Genomic DNA, 18804 nt, shown 5'->3' with positions numbered 1-18804 from the left:
TGTGATTGATCTGAGTGGCAAAAAGATTCACCGAGGGGGTGCCCCACGCTCGAAGATCTTGTGGACAACGCCCATGTTTAGCGACCACTCGTGAGGTTGCATGATCCTGCTCAACCTGTCGGCCAGACTGTTTATGCCTGCCACATACGTGGCTTGGAGAAACATGCCGTGACGGCGCGCCGAAAGCCAAATCCGGACAGCCTCTTGACACAGAGGTCGAGATCTGGTGCCCCCCCTGTTTGTTTGGTGTAATACATAGCAACCTGATTGTGTCTGTCTGAATTAGAATGATTTGGTTGGACAGCCGATCTCTGAAAGCCTTGAGAGCATTCCAGATCGCTCATAATTCCAGGAGGTTGATCTGAAGACTCTTTTCTGGAAAAGACCAAGTTCCTTGAGTGTGAAGCCCATCTACATGATCTCCCCACCCCAGGAGGGATATATCTGTCCTCAACAATTTTTGTGGCTGAGGAATTTAGAAAGGACGTCCCAAGGTCAAATTGGATTGAATGGTCCACCACTGAAGGGAACTGCAAAAGTCGGTGGATAGATGAATCACATCCTCTAGATCCCCTGTGGCCTTACACCACTGAGAAGATAGGGTCCATTGATCTGATCTCATATGTAGACGTGCCATAGGAGTTACATGAACTGTGGAGGCCAAGTATCCTAAGAGTCTCAACATCTGCCGAGCTGTGATCTGTTGAGACGCTCGAGCCATGGACACGAGGGCCAGGAGATTGTCTGCCCTTGCCTGGTGAAGATAAGCTCCAGATGTATGAGTGTCCAACAGAGCTCCAATTTTTGAACCGGGACTGGATGGGACTTGGGATAATTGATCACGAACCCCAATAGCTCTAGCACTCGAATAGTCATCCACATGGTCTGTAGAGCACCTGCCTCCGAGGTGCTCTTCACCAGCCATATCATCGAGATATGAGAACACATGCATTCCTAGTCTGCGTAGCAATGCTGCGACAACTGCCAGGCACTTTGTGAAAACCCTGGGTGCAGACGCGAGACCGAAGGGCAGTACACAGTACTGAAAGTGCCGAGTTCCCAACCGAAATCGAAGATACTTCCTGTGAGCTGAGTATCAAGATGCGAGTATAGGCATCCTTTAAGTCCAGAGAGCATCTGAATCAAGGGAAGAAGGGTGCCGAGGGAAACCATCCCAAACATTTCTCAGACTAGGAATTTGTTTAGGGCACTTAGGTCTAGGATGGGACGCATCCCCCGTTTTCTTTTGCACAAGGAAGTACCTGGAATACAATCCCAGCCCTTCTTCCCCTGGTTGAACAGATTCGACCGCACTGGCCTTTAGAAGGGCGGAGAGTTACTCTACAAGTACCTGCTTGTACTTGAAGCTGTAAGAATGAGCTCCTGGTGGGCAATTTGGAGGTTTGGATTCCAGATTGAGTGTGTATCCTGAGCGGACTATTTGAAGAACCCACCGATCAGAGGTTATAAGAGGCCACCTTTGGTGAAAAGATATCAACCTCCCCGACCGGCAAGTCGTCTGGCATGGACACTTTTTCTGAGGCTATGCTGCACTGGAGCCAGTCAAAAGCCCGTCCCTTGCTTTTGCTGGGGAGCCGCAGGGGCCTTAGGCACACGCCATTGACAGGAACGAGCGCGCCAAGACTGAGCCTGAGTAGGCTGCCGAGAAGCAGTATACCTACGCCTGTTATAGGAATAGGGAGCACGCCTCTTCCCTCCAAAAAACCTCCTAGATGAGGAGGTGGTTAGCAGAAGACGCCCAGCGGGAGAGAGAATCCATAGCATCATGGTGCTTCTTGATCTAATCGACCACATCCTCTACTTTTTCCCCCAAAAAGGTTATCCCCCCGGCAAGGAACATTTGCCATTCGCTGCTGGATCTTATGATCCAGGTCAGAGACGTGCAGCCATGAGAGTCTGTGCATCACTATACCTTGAGCAGCTACTTGGGATGCTACATCAAAAGTGTCGTAAGCACCCCTGGCCAGGAATTTGACACACCTCCTGCTGCCTGACCACCTGGTGAAAAGGTTCGGCAAGCTCCGGGGAAAGTACTTCAACCAAACTAGACAGTTGCCTCACCGAGTTCCGCAAGTGGATGCTCGTCTAGAGCTTGTATGTTTGAATCTTGGCTGCGAGCACAGCGGCCTGATACATCTTTCTCCCAAAAGAATCCAAGGTCCTAGACTCTGTGTCTGGGGGCACCGAGGCATAGTCCCTAGTACTCTTGGCTCTCCTGAGAGCAGAATCCACCACCATGGAATTGTGAGGTAACTGAGACTTCACCATTACCGGTTCTTCATGGACTCTGTACTGGGACTCAGCTTTTTTTTTGTACCACTGGATTAGAGAAAGGGAACCAACAGTTTCGCATAAGAACTTCCCTGAGTGTGTTATGTAAGGGGGCCATTGCAACCTCTGTAGGTGGAGAAGGATAATCCAAGACCTCGAGCATCTCGGCCCTGGGCTCATCCACAACCTCCATAGGGAAAGGAATATCTTTACACATTTCCCGAACAAAGGAAGAAAAAAAGACTCTCAGGCGGAGTTCAATGGACTGAGTAGGATCAGAGGGAACCCCATAGGACTCTTCTTCAGAAAAGTATCTGGTACCTTCCTCTTCCTCCCACGAACACTCATCCTCAGTATCGGACAAAAGCTCTCTAAGAGCAGCCCGAACCAGAGCCTGTCTCGACGTCGAGAAGCAATGGCCTCGAGTGGGATGTCGAGAAGTCGACCCCTGCCTGGACTACAGCGAAGCTTCCTCCTCCGACGTCGGAGTCTCGATCCAGGTGGCAGCCGACACCACAAGTGGCACAGAGGTCAGGGACCTCACCACAGGTGAAGGACCAGATGCCGCTTCAACCGACGGTCCCCTGGCACCGAGGTAGACTTATGCAGCAATCCCTCCAGAAGCTCTGGAAGAAGGGCCCTGATGCGCTCGTCGAGAACCGTCATCAGAAAAGGCTGCGAGACCGGTGCAGCAGCCGGTGGCAGAATCTGTGGGGGCTCGAGAGCCGGTACCAGGCTGCCAAAAGACCGACGCATCGGCACCTCTTGGCACTTCTCAGGTGCCGAATCCCTCGGCTTCCCTGAGCTCTCGGTACTGTGCATGGAAGGAGATTGATTAAGGTGATTCTTAGCCTTCGCTCGACGCCAGTCATCAAGACTCCTCGGTACCGAAAAGGAGGCGGTGGAATCCTCACACCTCCTCGGGGCCGGGTCCAACCAAGGACGGTACCGGGGGTCCTGCATAGCAGTAGGCCTCAAGACAGGTGGAGACCCACTCGATGCCTCGCTGCTCCCAGTGCGATGTGGTCGTTCGGCAGCCATTACCTGCACTCTCAAAGTTGATGCTTCCGTCGACAACCTTGGTACCGATGCCGACGTCGAAGGACCGGACCGATCCACAAAAAGTTTCTCTCGATGAGCCTCCCGATACACTTGGGTCCGTTTTTTCATCAAAGGGCACAGCTTACAAGCAGCTGGAAGATGATCAGGCCCAAGGTACTGGAGACACCACGCATGGGGGTCGGTACCCGAGATGGTCCGGTTGCACCGAGTACAACGCTTAAAGCCACTAGGTGTCCTGTATGACACTAACGGAAAAAAGGCGTCTGCGAAATTAAAGGACGCGATTATGCCAATTAATAAGGCACAAAAAGGGAAACTCGACCGTGCAGCCTAAAAACCGGCTGCGGTGAAAAGAAACGTAAAACTAGAGACTAAAACTAAGAAAATAAAGGAACTACTCTAGTTTTTGGGTTTTTTTTTTAATTTCGTAGAAAGACGAAATACAAGAAGAAGAATCGCGCAGAGACTCTTCCTGGGCTGAGAGGAACACAGCGAAAAATGAAAGCCGTGTCACCTCAGACACGGAGAAAAAAGCACTGAGGAACTTACTCACACGACAGGCGGGAAACCGGTCCGCGCATGCGCGGTGCGCACCACTTGTGCACCAGAAGACTCTGGAAGATTTTTTGAGATTTTGCTAGCAAAACCTTCCGATCCTGGGCTGACGTGGACGTCGACCCAATCGTGAGAACAAGCAGCCTGCTTGTCCTCGGAGAATACATTTTACAGGGATCATCAGGACCCAAACTCTGTAGACAGAAAGAATGGGTGTCCTTGCCAGAGATGATCCTATTGCAACAAGTGCAGTGCTTAAAGCCACTGGGAACCTTTTTTTGACAAAAGGGAAAACAGCCGTGGCCAAATCAAACAACTCAATGGTGCTAACATAAGGAACAAAAAAAAGAGAGAAGGGAAAAACCCGACTGGAACTCATGCCTAAACATAGCCTAGCGAGCACAGTATTTAAAAAAAAAAAAAAAAAATCTAAAAAAGGAAGGCACAAAACACCAACCGAATCAGTTGTGAAGAGTGGATACAGGACATGTCCTCTCCTCACCGTGGAAAAAAAAAAAAAAAAAAAAATTGAACCTCTGGTACCGCGGCAGGCAGAAAGACACTAGTGCATGCACGATGAAGCACATCTCAAGTTCAAAGGCCTACTTTTCTAAGCTTGTTACAAGCTCCAGACCCGCATTTGTGAGAATAGGCTTGCTTGTCCTCGTACAATTATAGTTACAGCACTAAACAGATAAACATTTCTTTTACAAAATGAACACACATTAGCAATGACACCCTAAAGAATTTAAGATATATTTGTTTTAACTTACCATTTAGTTTTGAATGGCTATGTAGAACTGGATCGGATGAAACCATACATGGCCACCAAGGGTAACCAGAGACCTTTGACCACACCAGGTCTCCAACACTGTACTTGAACAGAGGTCCCTCCTGGTCTTCAAATGCATTTAGTACTGAATCTTTATTAGCCAAAGTCTTTAAGAAAAGAAAAGAAATGCTCTATAATGTTCTTTTAAGATGCAACAATATTACCTCCTATTCCACATGCACATGAACTTTTCACTATACAAAAAGCTGCTTTACATAATATTAGTTAACATGCAATACAATATTCCTATTGTTTCTCTGCATAATCTTCACTCTACACCTCTCTCCTGAGTTAAAATAGATCCTATGTAATCATTTATTTAGATATATTTTATGCCGATTCAGAATTCTCATTTTATTTTTCTAAGATCCATCTCACATGCTACAGAACATGACCTACGATTTATGTATTATAGATTCTAAGAAGAAAAGACAATGTGCAGAAGTAAGCAATAAGACTCCATACCACTTCACAGAATACAGACTCTATAATGGAAATGGCATGTGTTTATTCTATTTGTATTATATGGAAAAATTATGTTCTTACCTGATAATTTTCTTTCCTTTAAATCATACCAGACTAATGGGTTATCTCTATCTACCAACGGAAGGAGACAGAGAAAATAGTTCCAAGTAAACCGTCCCTTAAGGGTATCGTGCAGCCTGGAATGTTCAGTATTTTGAATAGCCAAGCAATGGTGCTCTGAAGTCTAGAAGAAAACACAGTTAATACCAAACAGGCAAACTCTTGGAGCCAATATGCAGAACTTCACTTCCTGCTTGGCCAAAGGCAACTGCAACCTCCCCTCACAGTAAAGTAAGCGGGAGGGAATGGTCCAAAGGCAACTGCAACCTCCCCTCACAGTAAAGTAAGCGGGAGGGAATGGTCCATACTGAGCTTGCCCAAGCAGAGATCTACCCCTGAATCCGGGGAAATAACTCCATGATGACAAGTAACAGGAGTCATACAGAGCTGGCACAACAAAGTGGCAAGAGATTGAATAGAGAAGATGAAGTAGGCAGTGCTTTAGGACATCCCAGCATATTGAAGCATCGTGGAACAGCCAGGGATACCTAAAGGAAACAACACTCTGACAGACTTTAGCCAGGGAGGGCATCTGGTCTGGTATGATTAAAGGAAAGAAAATTATCAGGTAAGAACAATTTTTCATTCCTTGAAATCTATACCAGACCAGTCCAGACTAATAGAATGAAGCAAAGCAGTTTCCCAAAGAGAGAGGGGGGGGGGGGGGGGGGGGGGGGAGAGAAAAGAAGAATACAGAAGGTTGAAAAATCAACAAAGCTATACACACAGCAAAAAACTGATCAGCAGAAAAGGATTTGAATATCCGAACCACCAGGCTACCAAAATGGAACAGAGTTAGACACTAGAAAAGAAACTGAAGCCGTAGGACATAAAACAAACGTCCTGAGCAAAAGAAAAATTACATACCCCGTCTTGAGTTCAGTATGGTCGGATAAAGCGACCCTAACAAGTACTAGGAGTACGCAACCCCAAACAGTGCGCCACACTTCATAGAAGAAAGGAAGCAAGGCCCAGGAACCACCCAGACCCGCGCCTAGTGAGAGAATCAAACTCCACAGAACAAGAAGAAACTCCAGAGTCGAGAGAACCAACTAACTGGAGCGCTAGTCTCTTCAGGAGAACCATGAAGAAAAAGGCAGCAACATACCAGGGTACAACTGTAGAAAGAGAGTACTCCTCAACCAGCTCGCTCTGGACTTACAGATGAAAGAACAGAGCAAAGAGAACAAAAGGAGACAAAAAGAGTCAAGAGCCACACTGTGGAGAAAAGACCCCCAAGGTGCCAAGTAGCCACAAAAAGGAGCAGAGACTAATTCAGCAATGGAGAAGCTTCTCGCCAGCCACCAAGAGGCTACGGCAAGAAAAGGAGCCATAGGAATGGTAGCTAACAGGAGACAAGACAGCCTTGTCTAGCAGTTTAAACTGCAGTATGCCACAACTACTGAAAAGTTACAGTATCCAACCCGCAGAAAAAAGCTGGGGTTGACCAACAAGGTGAAACAGTGCCCAACAGGCAAAAGTGAAAATATGCTCCACAGTCAGAGACTGAACTGTGCTAAAGGGACAGAAAAGAAGCTGCGCTCATCAGGCAGGCAGAGAAGGATCAGTGCTCAACGATAAACGGAGTTGCACTCAAAGCACACAAACTGAGCCACGCACCACGGGCAGAGAAAGAGTTGCACACCTCTGGCAAAGATAGAAATGCCCTGAACAAGCAGAGACGAAGCTGAGAGTAACAGACAGAGGATGAGCAGTGCCCCACTGAAGGAGCTGGATGTTAGAGGTACCTGCAGAACTGAAGCTGTGGTAGCAATGGAACTGTGTATAAAATGTAGACAAGGAGCTGCTTTCCACACGCCGACAAGGAGCTATGCTTCCTACGCAGACATGAAGCTGTATAGCACCTGCAGTCACAGAGCTGTGCTCCACTTCACCCAATTTGTAGAGAAGAGTTGTACTAAACATACAGAGATGGAGCTACACTCAACAGGCGGTGGAGCTACGCTCTGCACGCAGACAGGGAGCTGCGTTCCATATGCAAAGAGAAGAGAGCTGCATACCACACACAGATAAGGAGCTACGTTCCACAGAGACACAGGACTGTGCCCCACGCTGAGACCTGCAGAGAAAGAACTACACTCAACATGTGACAATGAAGTTGCATTCAACATGCAGAGAAGGTTACAGAATAAGCAACGAAGGAACTTCACTCAACATGCCATGATAGAGCTGTCCTCAACATACAGCGATGGAACTAAAGTCAACATTAATTGATTTGATTTGCTTACTTTATTTATTTTTTGTCTATTACATTGTAAGCTCTTTGAGCAGGGACTGTCTTTCTTCTATGTTTGTGCAGCGCTGCGTAAGCCTTGTAGCGCTATAGAAATGCTAAATAGTAGTAGTAGTAGTAGTAACCTGGAACTGTGGAGCCGTGCCCAGCATGCAGCGATGGAACTGCATGGAATAATGAAGCCGTGCTCAACAAGCAGCGATGGAGCCATGCTCAACAAGCAAAATGCATAGATGGGAGTCCCGAGAAACAGCCAGAGAACATAGTAACATAGTAGATAACGGCAGAAAAAGACCTGCACGGTCCATCCAGTCTGCCCAAGAAGATAAATTCCTATGTGCTACTTTTTTATTTGTACTGTCCTCTTCAGGGCACAGACCGTATAAGTCTGCCCAGCACTATCCTCGCCTCCCAACTACCAGTCCCGCCTCCCACCACCAGCTCTGGCACAGACCCGTATAAGTCTGCCCAGCACTATCCCCGCCTCCCAACTACCAGTCCCGCCTCCCAACACCAGCTCTGGCACAGGCTGTATAAGTCTGCCCAGCACTAGCCCCACCTCCCAACCACCAGCTCTGCCACCCATTCTAGGCTAAGCTCCTGAGGATCCCTTCCTTCTGCACAGGATTCCTTTATGTTTATCCCACGCATGTTTGAATTCCGTTACCATTTTCATCTCCACCACCTCCCGCGGGAGGGCATTCCAAGCATGCACCACCCTCTCCGTGAAAAAAATACTTCCTGACATTCTTCTTGAGTCTGCCCCCCTTCAATCTCATTTCATGCCCTCTCGTTCTACCGCCTTCCCATCTCCGGAAAAGGTTTGTGGATTAATACCTTTCAAATATTTGAACGTCTGTATCATATCACCCGTTTCTCCTTTCCTCCAGGGTATACATGTTCAGGTCCGCAAGTCTCTCCTCATACGTCTTGTAACGCAAATCCCATACCATCCTCGTAGCTTTTCTTTGCACTGCTTCAATTCTTTTTACATCCTTAGCAAGATACGGCCTCCAAAACTGAACACAATACTCCAGTTGGGGCCTCACCAACGACTTGTACAGGGGCATCAACACCTCTTTTCTTCTGCTGGTCACACCTCTCTCTATACAGCCTAGTAACCTTCTAGCTACGGCCACCGCCTTGTCACACTGTTTCATCGCCTTCAGATCCTCAGATACTATCACCCCAAGATCCCTCTCCCCATCCGTACCCAGCAAACTCTCACCGCCTAACACATACGCCTCTCTTGGATGTCTACTCCCTAAGTGCATCACTTTGCATTACTTCGCATTGAATTTTAATTGCCAAACCTTAGACCATTCTTCTAGCTTTTTCAGATCCTTTTTCATGTTTTCCACTCCCTCCGGGGTGTCCACTGTGTTACAAATCTTAGTATCATCCGCAAATAGGCAAACTTTACCTTCTAACCCTTCGACAATGTCACTCACAAATATATTGAACAGAATCGGCCTCAGCACCGATCCCTGACGCACTCCATTACTCACCTTTCCCTCCTCCGAGCGAACTCCATTCACCCCCACCCTCTGGCGCCTGTCCATCAACCAGTTCCTAATCCAGTTCACCACTTTGGGTCCTATCTTCAGCCCATCCAGTTTATTTAAGAGCCTCCTGTGAGGAACTGTGTCAAAAGCCTTGCTGAAATCTAAGTAGATTACGTCTATAGCATGTCCACAGTTCAATTCTCCGGTCACCCAATCAAAGAATTCAATGAGATTCGTTTGGCACGATTTCCCTTTGGTAAAACCATGTTGTCTCGGATCTTGCAACTCATTTTCTTCCAGGAAATTCACTATCCTTTCCTTCAGCATCGCTTCCATTACTGAAGGTGCTGCCAGGAGTTCAACAGGAAAGGAGCACAACTTGTGGAAAAGCAGACCTGGCACTGCACTCCCCTGGCCCAGAGGGACTAAAACTACAAGACGAGAAAGCCCCGTGCCCCAAGAGACGCTCTCGGCCCCCAAGTGGTCTCTGAGCCACAATGACCGCCCTCCTAGGCAACCGATACGGAGCAGCACAGAGCTGGAATCCTCAGACCATAGGGAGCATATGCAGTGAAAAAAAAACAACTCTTGATAGGCCAGGAACAAAGAGGAAGCTGGTCACTAACACCAAACTGAGGAAAAACCAGCTATGGCAGAGTCAAACTGAAAACCTAGAACAGAGCCACTTCCCAGCAGAAAAGTAGAGAAAAGTGCAGCTAGAAGCGATAATCCAGATGGACAGCAATAGATCTGCTCAGTAGGAAAGAACTGCGTCCCTTACAGAAAAAGAAAGGAGTTCCAAATGTGCCAGGAGAGAGGAGCCTGGAACTAGAAAAGGCAAAACCCGCCTGTGCCAGGCTAAAACTCCCGCCCGAAAGCAAGGGAAGCAAGGAAGAGCTGTGGCAAACTAGTCCTAAAAAGGCACATTCCCGTAAAGAGACAATGAACTGACTCCAAGCAAAAGACTGGTGCTCCCAAGGGTACTCAGAAGAGGGATTTGAGCTAGTAGTTGCACACCAAGGGCAACTCGGATCCCCATCAGAAGGGAAGTACCCTGCAGACAAACCAGAGCAGACAGGAGGGTTCCATGGGGACGAGAGAACCAGAACCTCCCTAAGGAAGGGAGGAAAAACTGCTGCCAAAACAAGAATCAAATAGCAGGGGCGTCTCAAGCAAGATGCCAGAAGCAGCAGAGACTGGACGGTCTGAAAAAGAACTGACCAACAGCCGTGTAAGGATGACAGGAATGAAAAAATAGCCCTGGACTAAAAAGACCGAGCCTGCAGCCAAACAGAGCCAGCGAGAGACTTCCCCCACTTTGGAAATGGCAGACTAAGACCTCCGAACCGCAAAAGGTACAAGTTCCAGCAACGGGGCCGCCCTCTGAACCAGCCACCGTCTAGGACAGTGAAGAGGAGAAAAACAACAGAGTTTCGTGATCCAGGCACGAGCTATGCCCCACAAAAAAAAAAAAAAAAAAACAGCAAAGCAACTGGTACCAGCTCAGAAGGGTCCAAGATCAGAATCAGACGCCGGCCAGCAAAATTCAAAGAAACTTCACAAGCGGACCCCTAGAATACATTGCCAAAGATGGAAAAATAAATCAGGTTAACAGGCAAAAGAGAAAGAAGGAAAAACAAGTTAATTCCTTTTTTTTTTTCTTTTTTAACAACCTTCTTCATTAGAGACAGGAATTAAAAAAGGTTTACCTGTGGCTCAGAGGCAGAAAAGGAGGGAAGGGAAAATTAGGTTCTTACCTTGGTAATTTTCTTTCCTTTAGTCATAGCAGATGAAGCCATTACGTATGGGTTATGTCCATCAACCAGCAGGGGAGATAGAGAGCACTCAAACTTTCACAGTGCCCTCTTGGCCAGCTAGCTCCACTGCCTCTTCAGTATTTGAAGCTTCCAAAGCAGTATGGCAAACCGCAATGGGAATCACAAGAGCTTTCCTCACAGCGAACGATGGCCCATCACAAGGAGGGAATGCACATCCTCCTGGAGGGAATAAACTCATCCTCCTATTTATAGAACTGGAGGGGAACACACGCGCCTCCTGGAGAGAATCAACACATCCTCCAAAAAAAAAAACATGCTGGAGGGAATGAACACATCCTCCTAAATTTAAACTGAACATGAATCCTGAAGATTGTTTTCCAACTTTCTCCCAAGGAAGGAACTTCACGAAATTAGAACAGAACCTGAAAAACAGATTCACAGCATACAATCATACAGGGAGGGCTCACGGCTTCATCTGCTATGACTAAAGGAAAGAAAATTACCAAGGTAAGAACCTAATTTTCCCTTCCTTGTCATCAAGCAGATGAAGCCATTACGTATGGGATGTAACAAAGCAATCCCTAGATAGGGTGGGAACAAGCCACACCACGCGCTAGCACTTGTGCACCAAAACGCGCATCCCTCCTGGCAGCCACATCCAGCCTGTGTCGGGCAAAAGACAGCTTAGAACCCCATGTTGCTGCACTGCATATCTCTTGACGAGAGAGTGCTCCAGTTTCAGCCCAAGAGGAAGAAATCGCTCTGGTAGAATGTGCCTTAAAGGCTACAGGCGGAGAACGGCCGGCAAGCAGATAAGCTGAAAAGATAGTTTCTTTGAGCCAGCGGGCAATAGTGGCTTTAGACGCTGGAGACCCTCTGCGAGGACCTGATAGCAAAACAAACAGATCATCATAGATCCTGAAAGAGATAGTAACTCGCAGATACTGCAGCAGAGTCCTGCGCACATCCAAAAGGTGCAGCTGCCCAAAAGATTCTGGAAACTCTTCCTCTGAAAAAGAGGGCAAGAAAATAGGCTGGTTTAGGTGAAAGGCTGAAACCACCTTAGGCATAAAGGAAGGCACGGTCCGAACCGCGACTCCGGACTATGAAAATTGCAGAAATGGGTCTCTACAGGACAGCGCCTGGAGCTCTGACACCCGTCTCGCCGAGGTAATGGCCACCAGAAAAACGGCCTTCAGTGTCAAATCTTTCTCCGATGCGCGCCGAAGCGGCTCAAAAGGAGATGCCTGCAGGGTTTTCAAAACTAGCCCCAGGTTCCAAGCTGGACAGGGTGCTCGCACTGGAGGTCGGAGCCGAAGCACCCCTCTAAGAAACCGTGCCACATCTGGGTGAGCAGCCAAAGACACGCCTTCCACCTTACCACGAAGGGAGGCCAACGCTGCCACCTGCACCCGCAGGGAATTATAGGCCAAGCCTTTTTGTACACCTTCCTGCAAAAAGTACAGAATCGGCGAGACAGGAGCCCGCATTGGAGCAATGGCTCTGGAAGCACACCAAGACTCAAACAGGCACCAAATCCTGGCATAAGCCACGGAAGTGGAACGCTTGCGGGCTTGCAGGAGAGTGGAAATAACTTTATTGGAATAACCTTTATCCCTCAATTGCGCCCTCTCAATAGCCATGCCGTAAGACCAAAGCGGCCGGCATCCTCCATGGCTACCGGTCCCTGAATCAACAGGTTCGGTACCAGAGGTAACGGCAGAGGAGCCTCCAGGAGCATCTGTCGGAGGTCTGCATACCAAGGTCTCCTTGGCCAATCCGGGGCGATGAGGACCACTTCTCCTGGGTGCAGCCGAATCCGCAAGAGCAGGCGCCCTATCAAAGGCCATGGGGGAAACACAAAGTAGACCCGGAGGCCAGGGTTGAGCCAAGGCATCCAACCCCGCCGAGCGAGGATCTCTCCGTCTGCTGAAGAAGCACGGGACTTTGGTATTGGCACTTGTCGCCATTAGATCCATCACGGGCTTGCCCCATTTGGCACAGATCTGCAGGAATACTTCGTCTGCCAGATTCCATTCTGCTGGATCGATCTGATGCCTGCTCAGATAATCGGCCTGCACATTGCTCTGACCTGCAATATGAGCTGCCGACAGACACTGAAGATGCAGCTCGGCCCAGTGGCAAATCAGTTCGGCCTGCGCGGCTAGTGCTCTGCACCTTGTTCCGCCTTGTCGATTTATATAGGCCACCATTGTCGCGTTGTCCGACATCACTCTGACAGCCAATCCTTCCAGGGTCACTTGAAAGGCCAAAAGCGCCTGAAACACCGCTTTCAACTCTAGGCGGTTGATGGACCACTCAGACTCCTCGGGTGTCCATAGACCCTGGGCATGCTTCCCCTTGCAGTGCGCGCCCCAGCCCTTCAGGCTGGCATCTGTTACCACCAGGCACCAAACGGGGAGCGTCAGCGGCATTCCTCGCCGCAGCATGCTGTCCGAGAGCCACCACTCCATGCTGAGTCGGGCCGCAGGGAGCCAAGTAAGTCTGCATTGGTAATCCTGAGAAATAGGAGACCATCTCCGGAGTAGGGAATACTGTAGAGGTCTCAGGTGCGCTCTCGCCCAGGGTACCACTTCCATCGTGGCTGTCATCGATCCTAGCAGCTGGACAATGTCCCAAGCTCGAGGGCGGGGCATCCTCAGGAGCAGACGGACCTGATTCTGAAGCTTGCACCGCCTTAGCTCGGGTAGGAACACATAGCCCGAGACTGTGTCGAACCTGGCCCCCCAAAACTCTAGAGATTGTGAAGGGGACAGGTGACTTTTGGCCATATTGACGACCCAGCCTAGAGATTGCAGTACTGAGACCACTCTGGCTGTAGCTTGTAAGCTCTCTGTTGCAGAGTCTGCTCTGATGAGCCAGTTGTCTAGGTACGGGTGAACCCTGATACCTTCTCGCCTGAGAAAAGCAGCTACTACCACCATTACCTTCGAAAAGGTTCGGGGAGCTGTGGCGAGGCCAAAAGGCAAGGCCCTGAACTGGAAATGTTTTCCCAACACCGCAAACCTCAGAAACTTCTGGTGCGGGGGCCAAATCGGTATGTGCAACTAAGCTTCTTTCAGGTCTAGAGACGTGAGAAACTCTCCTGGCTGTACCGCCGCAATAACGGAGCGCAGGGATTCCATGTGGAAATGCCGCACTCTCAGGGACTTGTTCACTTCTTTTAAGTCTAGAATAGGGCGAAAGGACCCACCTTTTCGCGGCACCACAAAGTAGATGGAGTATCGGCCGCAGCCTTGCTCGGCGGGAGGCACCGGGGTCACTGCCCCTAACTGAATCAGACCTTGTAAAGTCTCCTCCACCGCCACCCGTTTGACGGCAGAACCGCATCGGGACTCCACATACACGTCTCTTACTGGGGCATTCAATTCTATTCTGTATCCAACTCTGATCAGGTCCAGAACCCACTGATCTGAGGAAATCTTGGCCCACTCCTCGACAAAGAGGGAAAGCCGTCCTCCGATGACAGGCATCGAGGAGAGGGCCGGCGCACCATCATTGAGAGGGTCGCCCCTGAACTCCTGGTCTTGAGCCACCGGCTGCGGAACGCTTGTCCGAGCGAAAGGAGTTCCTCTGCTGACCACGGGCACGTGAAGTGAACCCAGCAGAACGCCCCGGGCGGTACCTTCTAGCTTCACGGAAGTGAGGTCTGTACGAGGAGTGGACCGCCTGGCCCTTAGAGGAAGGCCTCTGCCTATCTTCGGGCAAGCGCTGGGGTTTTGGATCACCCAGGCATTTCACAATTTTCTCCAACTCCTCACCAAATAGGAGAAGTCCTTGAAAAGGCAACTTCACCAACCTTTGCTTAGAGGCCATGTCCGCTGCCCAGTGTCGTAGCCACAGAGGACGGCGAGCCGCCACTGCTACTGCCATTTGTTTAGCCGAAGCTCTGACAAGGTCATAAAGGGCATCAGCCAGAAAGGACAAGGCCACCTCCATCCGCAGAGCCACATCCAAGAAGGGCTCCGCTCCATCTCCGGGCTGAGCCACTGCCTGTTGCAGCCAAGCTAGGCAGGCTCTAACAGCTGCATGCAGACGCCCGAACAGTGAGACCTGCAATTTCAAAGGACCGTTTCAACGCTGTTTCCAGCCTACGGTCTTGAACGTCCTTCAGGGCAACACCTCCTTCAACAGGGAGGGTAGTTCTCTTTGTCACCGCAGTGACTAGGGCATCCACTGTAGGCATTTGAAAATGAGCCATATGTCCCTCACGCAGAGGGTATAACTGCCCCATAGCCCTGGAAATTCTCAAAGGTCCCTCGGGGTCAGCCCACTGAGCCGAAACAAGCTCTAGGATGGAGTCATGCAAAGGGAAGGCCCGAGCAGCTTTCTTGGTACTAGCCATCCTGGGATTACCCGAGGAGGCCATGCCACTGTCAGGATCTTCAATCGAGAGGGCCTGCAGGGTATCTGAAATAAGTGCTGGCAGCTCATCACGGTGGAAAATCCTCACCGCGGAGGGATCATCCAGATCCTGTGGTAAATCCGCACCTGACTCTGGTTCCTCAGACCAAGAACGTCTGTCAGAGTTCTCCGAATCCTCACACCCCGACCACGGGGGGGAAAAAGGTGCACCACAATCTGAAGGGGAATTAACCCTTCTGCGCTTATCTTTAGGCCAAGCATCCGGGGAAAAAAACCTCACTGGGCAGTCCCAGGACAGAATCCATCGGGGGGGGGGGGGGGGGGGGGGGGGGGGGGGGGGGGGCAATCAGAGGAGCCTCAGGCGACCCTTGAGGAAGGGCTCTTTTCATCATGTATGCTTTATGCAGCAAAAGCACAAAATCCGGGGAGAAAATTACACCCTGGGTACCCAAATCCTGTCCGGTGCTAGCCACTCCTGAAATAACCTCATCTCGAGGTGCCCCACCCGGCTCAGGTCTCTCCGTGTCCACGGAGGCCGCGCCATGCGGTGTAAGCAAAATGGCGCCTGCTGCCAGCTCAGAGCGGGAAGAAACATCGCTCGCCATGCTCGGGCCGGCTCCTACGCCAGTACAGCACGATTTACAGAGCCCTGCTGCTGATTTGCGCTTGCCACAAGTGGAACAGCGCTTTACATTGTCCGCAGCCATCGCCAAAAAACAGCGGTAAAATCCAAAATGGCGGTTCGCGCCAAAATCGCCCCGATCGCGGGCCCACCCCGGAGGAGTTGGAAAACACTCTTACCTCAAAGGATCTAGTGTACAACTACGATCCTGCTGAAAATCAGGTCAAAAACTTCTGTTCCAGCGTCTCTGCGTTTAAAAACGAGACGCAACTTTTTTTTTTTTTTTTAAGCTGTGAGGAAAGCAGAGGTATTGAAGACTCCGGAGGCTCAGATGAGTGGGAAAGGCAGGGAAAGGGCGAACCTATATGCCTGCATCCACTGTTGGTGGGTAAGGACAGGGAAAGCAAGGCAATATGTCCACATCCACAGAGGTATGGGTAAGGCAGGGAAAGGGCTAACCTATGTGCCTTTAAAGTGAAGCTGCTATAGCCTCCAACACCCCGGTTAACAACTGGCAAGCCAGGAACCACCTCCCGGCAGATTTTTCTGGAGCTCGAACAAGCTGCAGCCACCCTGCTAAGGAAGATAGAGAATACTGAAGAGGCAGTGGAGCTAGCTGGCCAAGAGGGCACTGTGAAAGTTTGAGTGCTCTCTATCTCCCCTGCTGGTTGATGGACATAACCCATACGTAATGGCTTCATCTGCTTGATGACAAGGAAAAAACAGTTTCCTTTTATGAACAACCTTCTTCACTAGTGACAGGAATAAATAAAGGCTTACCTCAGAGGCAGAAATTCAGATATACCTACCACCACAGAAGAGAAGAACCCCACAGGGGAGAAAAGTTACTCCATGCCACATTTAACCGTCACCCTGCTAGAAAGACAGCCAGGGGAGGAAGGGGAGGGGAGAGAACCGGGGTCACTGGATATCACCCTAGCTGACAGATGAAGAACTCAGGACCACTGAGTATCATCTAAAACTAGCCCCAACACGGCTACCAGCACACCCCTGGCTCCACTGTCACCAGAAGAATCTGGGACAGGAGCTACCAGCCAGCAATCCAGAGCAGCTCCATGATCCATCCACCATACGCTAGGAGACAGAGAAAATACTGAACATTCCAGGCTGCACGATACCCTTAAGGGGTGGTTTACTTGGAACTATTTTCTCTGTCTCCTTCCGCTGGTAGATGGACACAACCTATTAGTCTGAACTGGTCTGGTATAGATGACAAGGAAAAACGTAATAGTAAAATAGCAGAGAAATATACATCAGGATTATTACACAGCACCAACTAGGATGCCTTACAATGACACACAAATTTATGCAATAAAAATAAATGAGACTAACCACATGGCAGGATAGTGGGCATGGGAAGAGCTAGCCAAACAAAATTTTGTGACCCCCCCCCCCCCCCCATAAGTGTAGAATAATGATGTACCGTTGGAAAGCCCACCTACACTGTAACCCCAAAAGCAGGTTTTCTGACCATATATGGGATCCCCACCCACAGTTTGGAAAGATTTGCATAACATTATCAGGTTAACTCTAAATGTGAATAATGCATCTTCCGTAATGTTTAGAATTTTTCTTGTAAGGTAAATCTTTGGCCAAGAATCAATACATCAAATTTAGTTCTGTGTCTTATTGGAAGCGAGTGATGTTGTATTAACAGTTCAATAGATGAGAGAGAATATTTAACACAACCAAAACAGGAGATTAAAAAAAATGTGGTTGGCCACAAGATGATCAATAAGCACTGTTTTTTAGAGACCTAATAATCAATATGTGAAAATTCTATTACAGGGGAGTGAAAGCTAGGTGCTTGTGTGCTGGTGGAGATGGGGGGTGGGGTGGGCTGGGTGCTTATGTACTGCAGCAGGCAGGACAGCCCTGGCTGTCCTGCAGTAGAGGTGGGGGAGGACCAGACCTGGGCATGTGTGTGCCACAGAGAGTTTGATATCTGTGTGCCACAGGAGTTGGAAAGGATGAAACAGGAGGGGAGAAAGCTGAATGTGTGCGCGCTTGGGAGAAAGAGCTGGGGAGAAAAGATAGCTTCAGAAATACATGGAAAGATTCAATTATGGGGGATGACAGCCACAAAGTGGGGGTGGGGGTGGGGAAGAAGAAAGTCACCAAGAAAAAGCTATGGGGGGGGGGGGGGGGAGATATGAGAGAGAGAGAAAGAAAGAGAGAGAATGAATGTTCTGGAGTGTGACCACCTTATAAAGGCAGTTCAAAAGAAACCTTTTTAATAAGGAGATTCAGAGAAGAAGCAAAAGCCCATAAATAGTATTATGAATGAAGAGGGAATTCTCCAGCAACCCTGTTAAGATCAATTTAAAATTCTGAAGTAGGGTTTTTGGGTTTTTTTTTGGCCGGGGGGGGGGGGGGGGGGATGAAAAGCAATTATAAGGCTACAGCTGAGGTGGGGGGAGCAAGAGGTATTAAGAGAGAGGCTACTGCTTGTGAGGGAGATAGGAGAGATACAACAAAAGGATACTGCTAGGGGCAGGGACATGACACCAAAGGCTGCTGCTGGGATGGCTGGGTAGGTGATGAAGGTGAAATTTAGTCATGACTGTTTCCTTTCCTTTAGTAGGGCTGTACCTCTTAAGCAAGCAATGTTATCCCTTCTTGCCAGCAGTTGGTGGTAAAGAAACTGAACTTTCCCAGTGATTTCACCACTGTAAGATGCTGGTGCTCAGTGGAGAGCTCCCAGTATGCCTCTACCAAAGCAGCTAAGGGTTTCATAAAGCACACCCATGCCCCATCAACTACTACAGCTATAATGAATCACATTTTCTTAATTAGAAAATGTTTTAATCAACAGTGGAGAGAAAAAAAGACAAAGATCCAAGATTCCCCAAAACCACAGACTTTCAAAAAAGGGATAAAAATGGTACAGCCTGACTAAAGTACAGTAAATA

The 18804-nt window shown here is 49.1% G+C and overlaps 1 protein-coding gene across 1 annotated transcript in view; it reads right to left on the bottom strand.

Moving 5' to 3' along the window:
• NSD2 (nuclear receptor binding SET domain protein 2) overlaps window positions 1-18804 on the bottom strand; it is a 505993-nt gene that overhangs the window by 451795 nt on the left and 35394 nt on the right. The window contains exon 3 of the mRNA XM_030191106.1: window positions 4683-4848. Coding sequence (XP_030046966.1) covers window positions 4683-4848 — 166 coding nt within the window. The remainder of the gene's footprint in view (window positions 1-4682; window positions 4849-18804) is intronic.

The sequence above is a fragment of the Microcaecilia unicolor genome, chromosome 2, assembly GCF_901765095.1.
Source record: "Microcaecilia unicolor chromosome 2, aMicUni1.1, whole genome shotgun sequence".
Lineage (NCBI taxonomy): Eukaryota > Metazoa > Chordata > Amphibia > Gymnophiona > Siphonopidae > Microcaecilia > Microcaecilia unicolor.
This window is presented reverse-complemented; position numbering and strand designations above follow the sequence as displayed.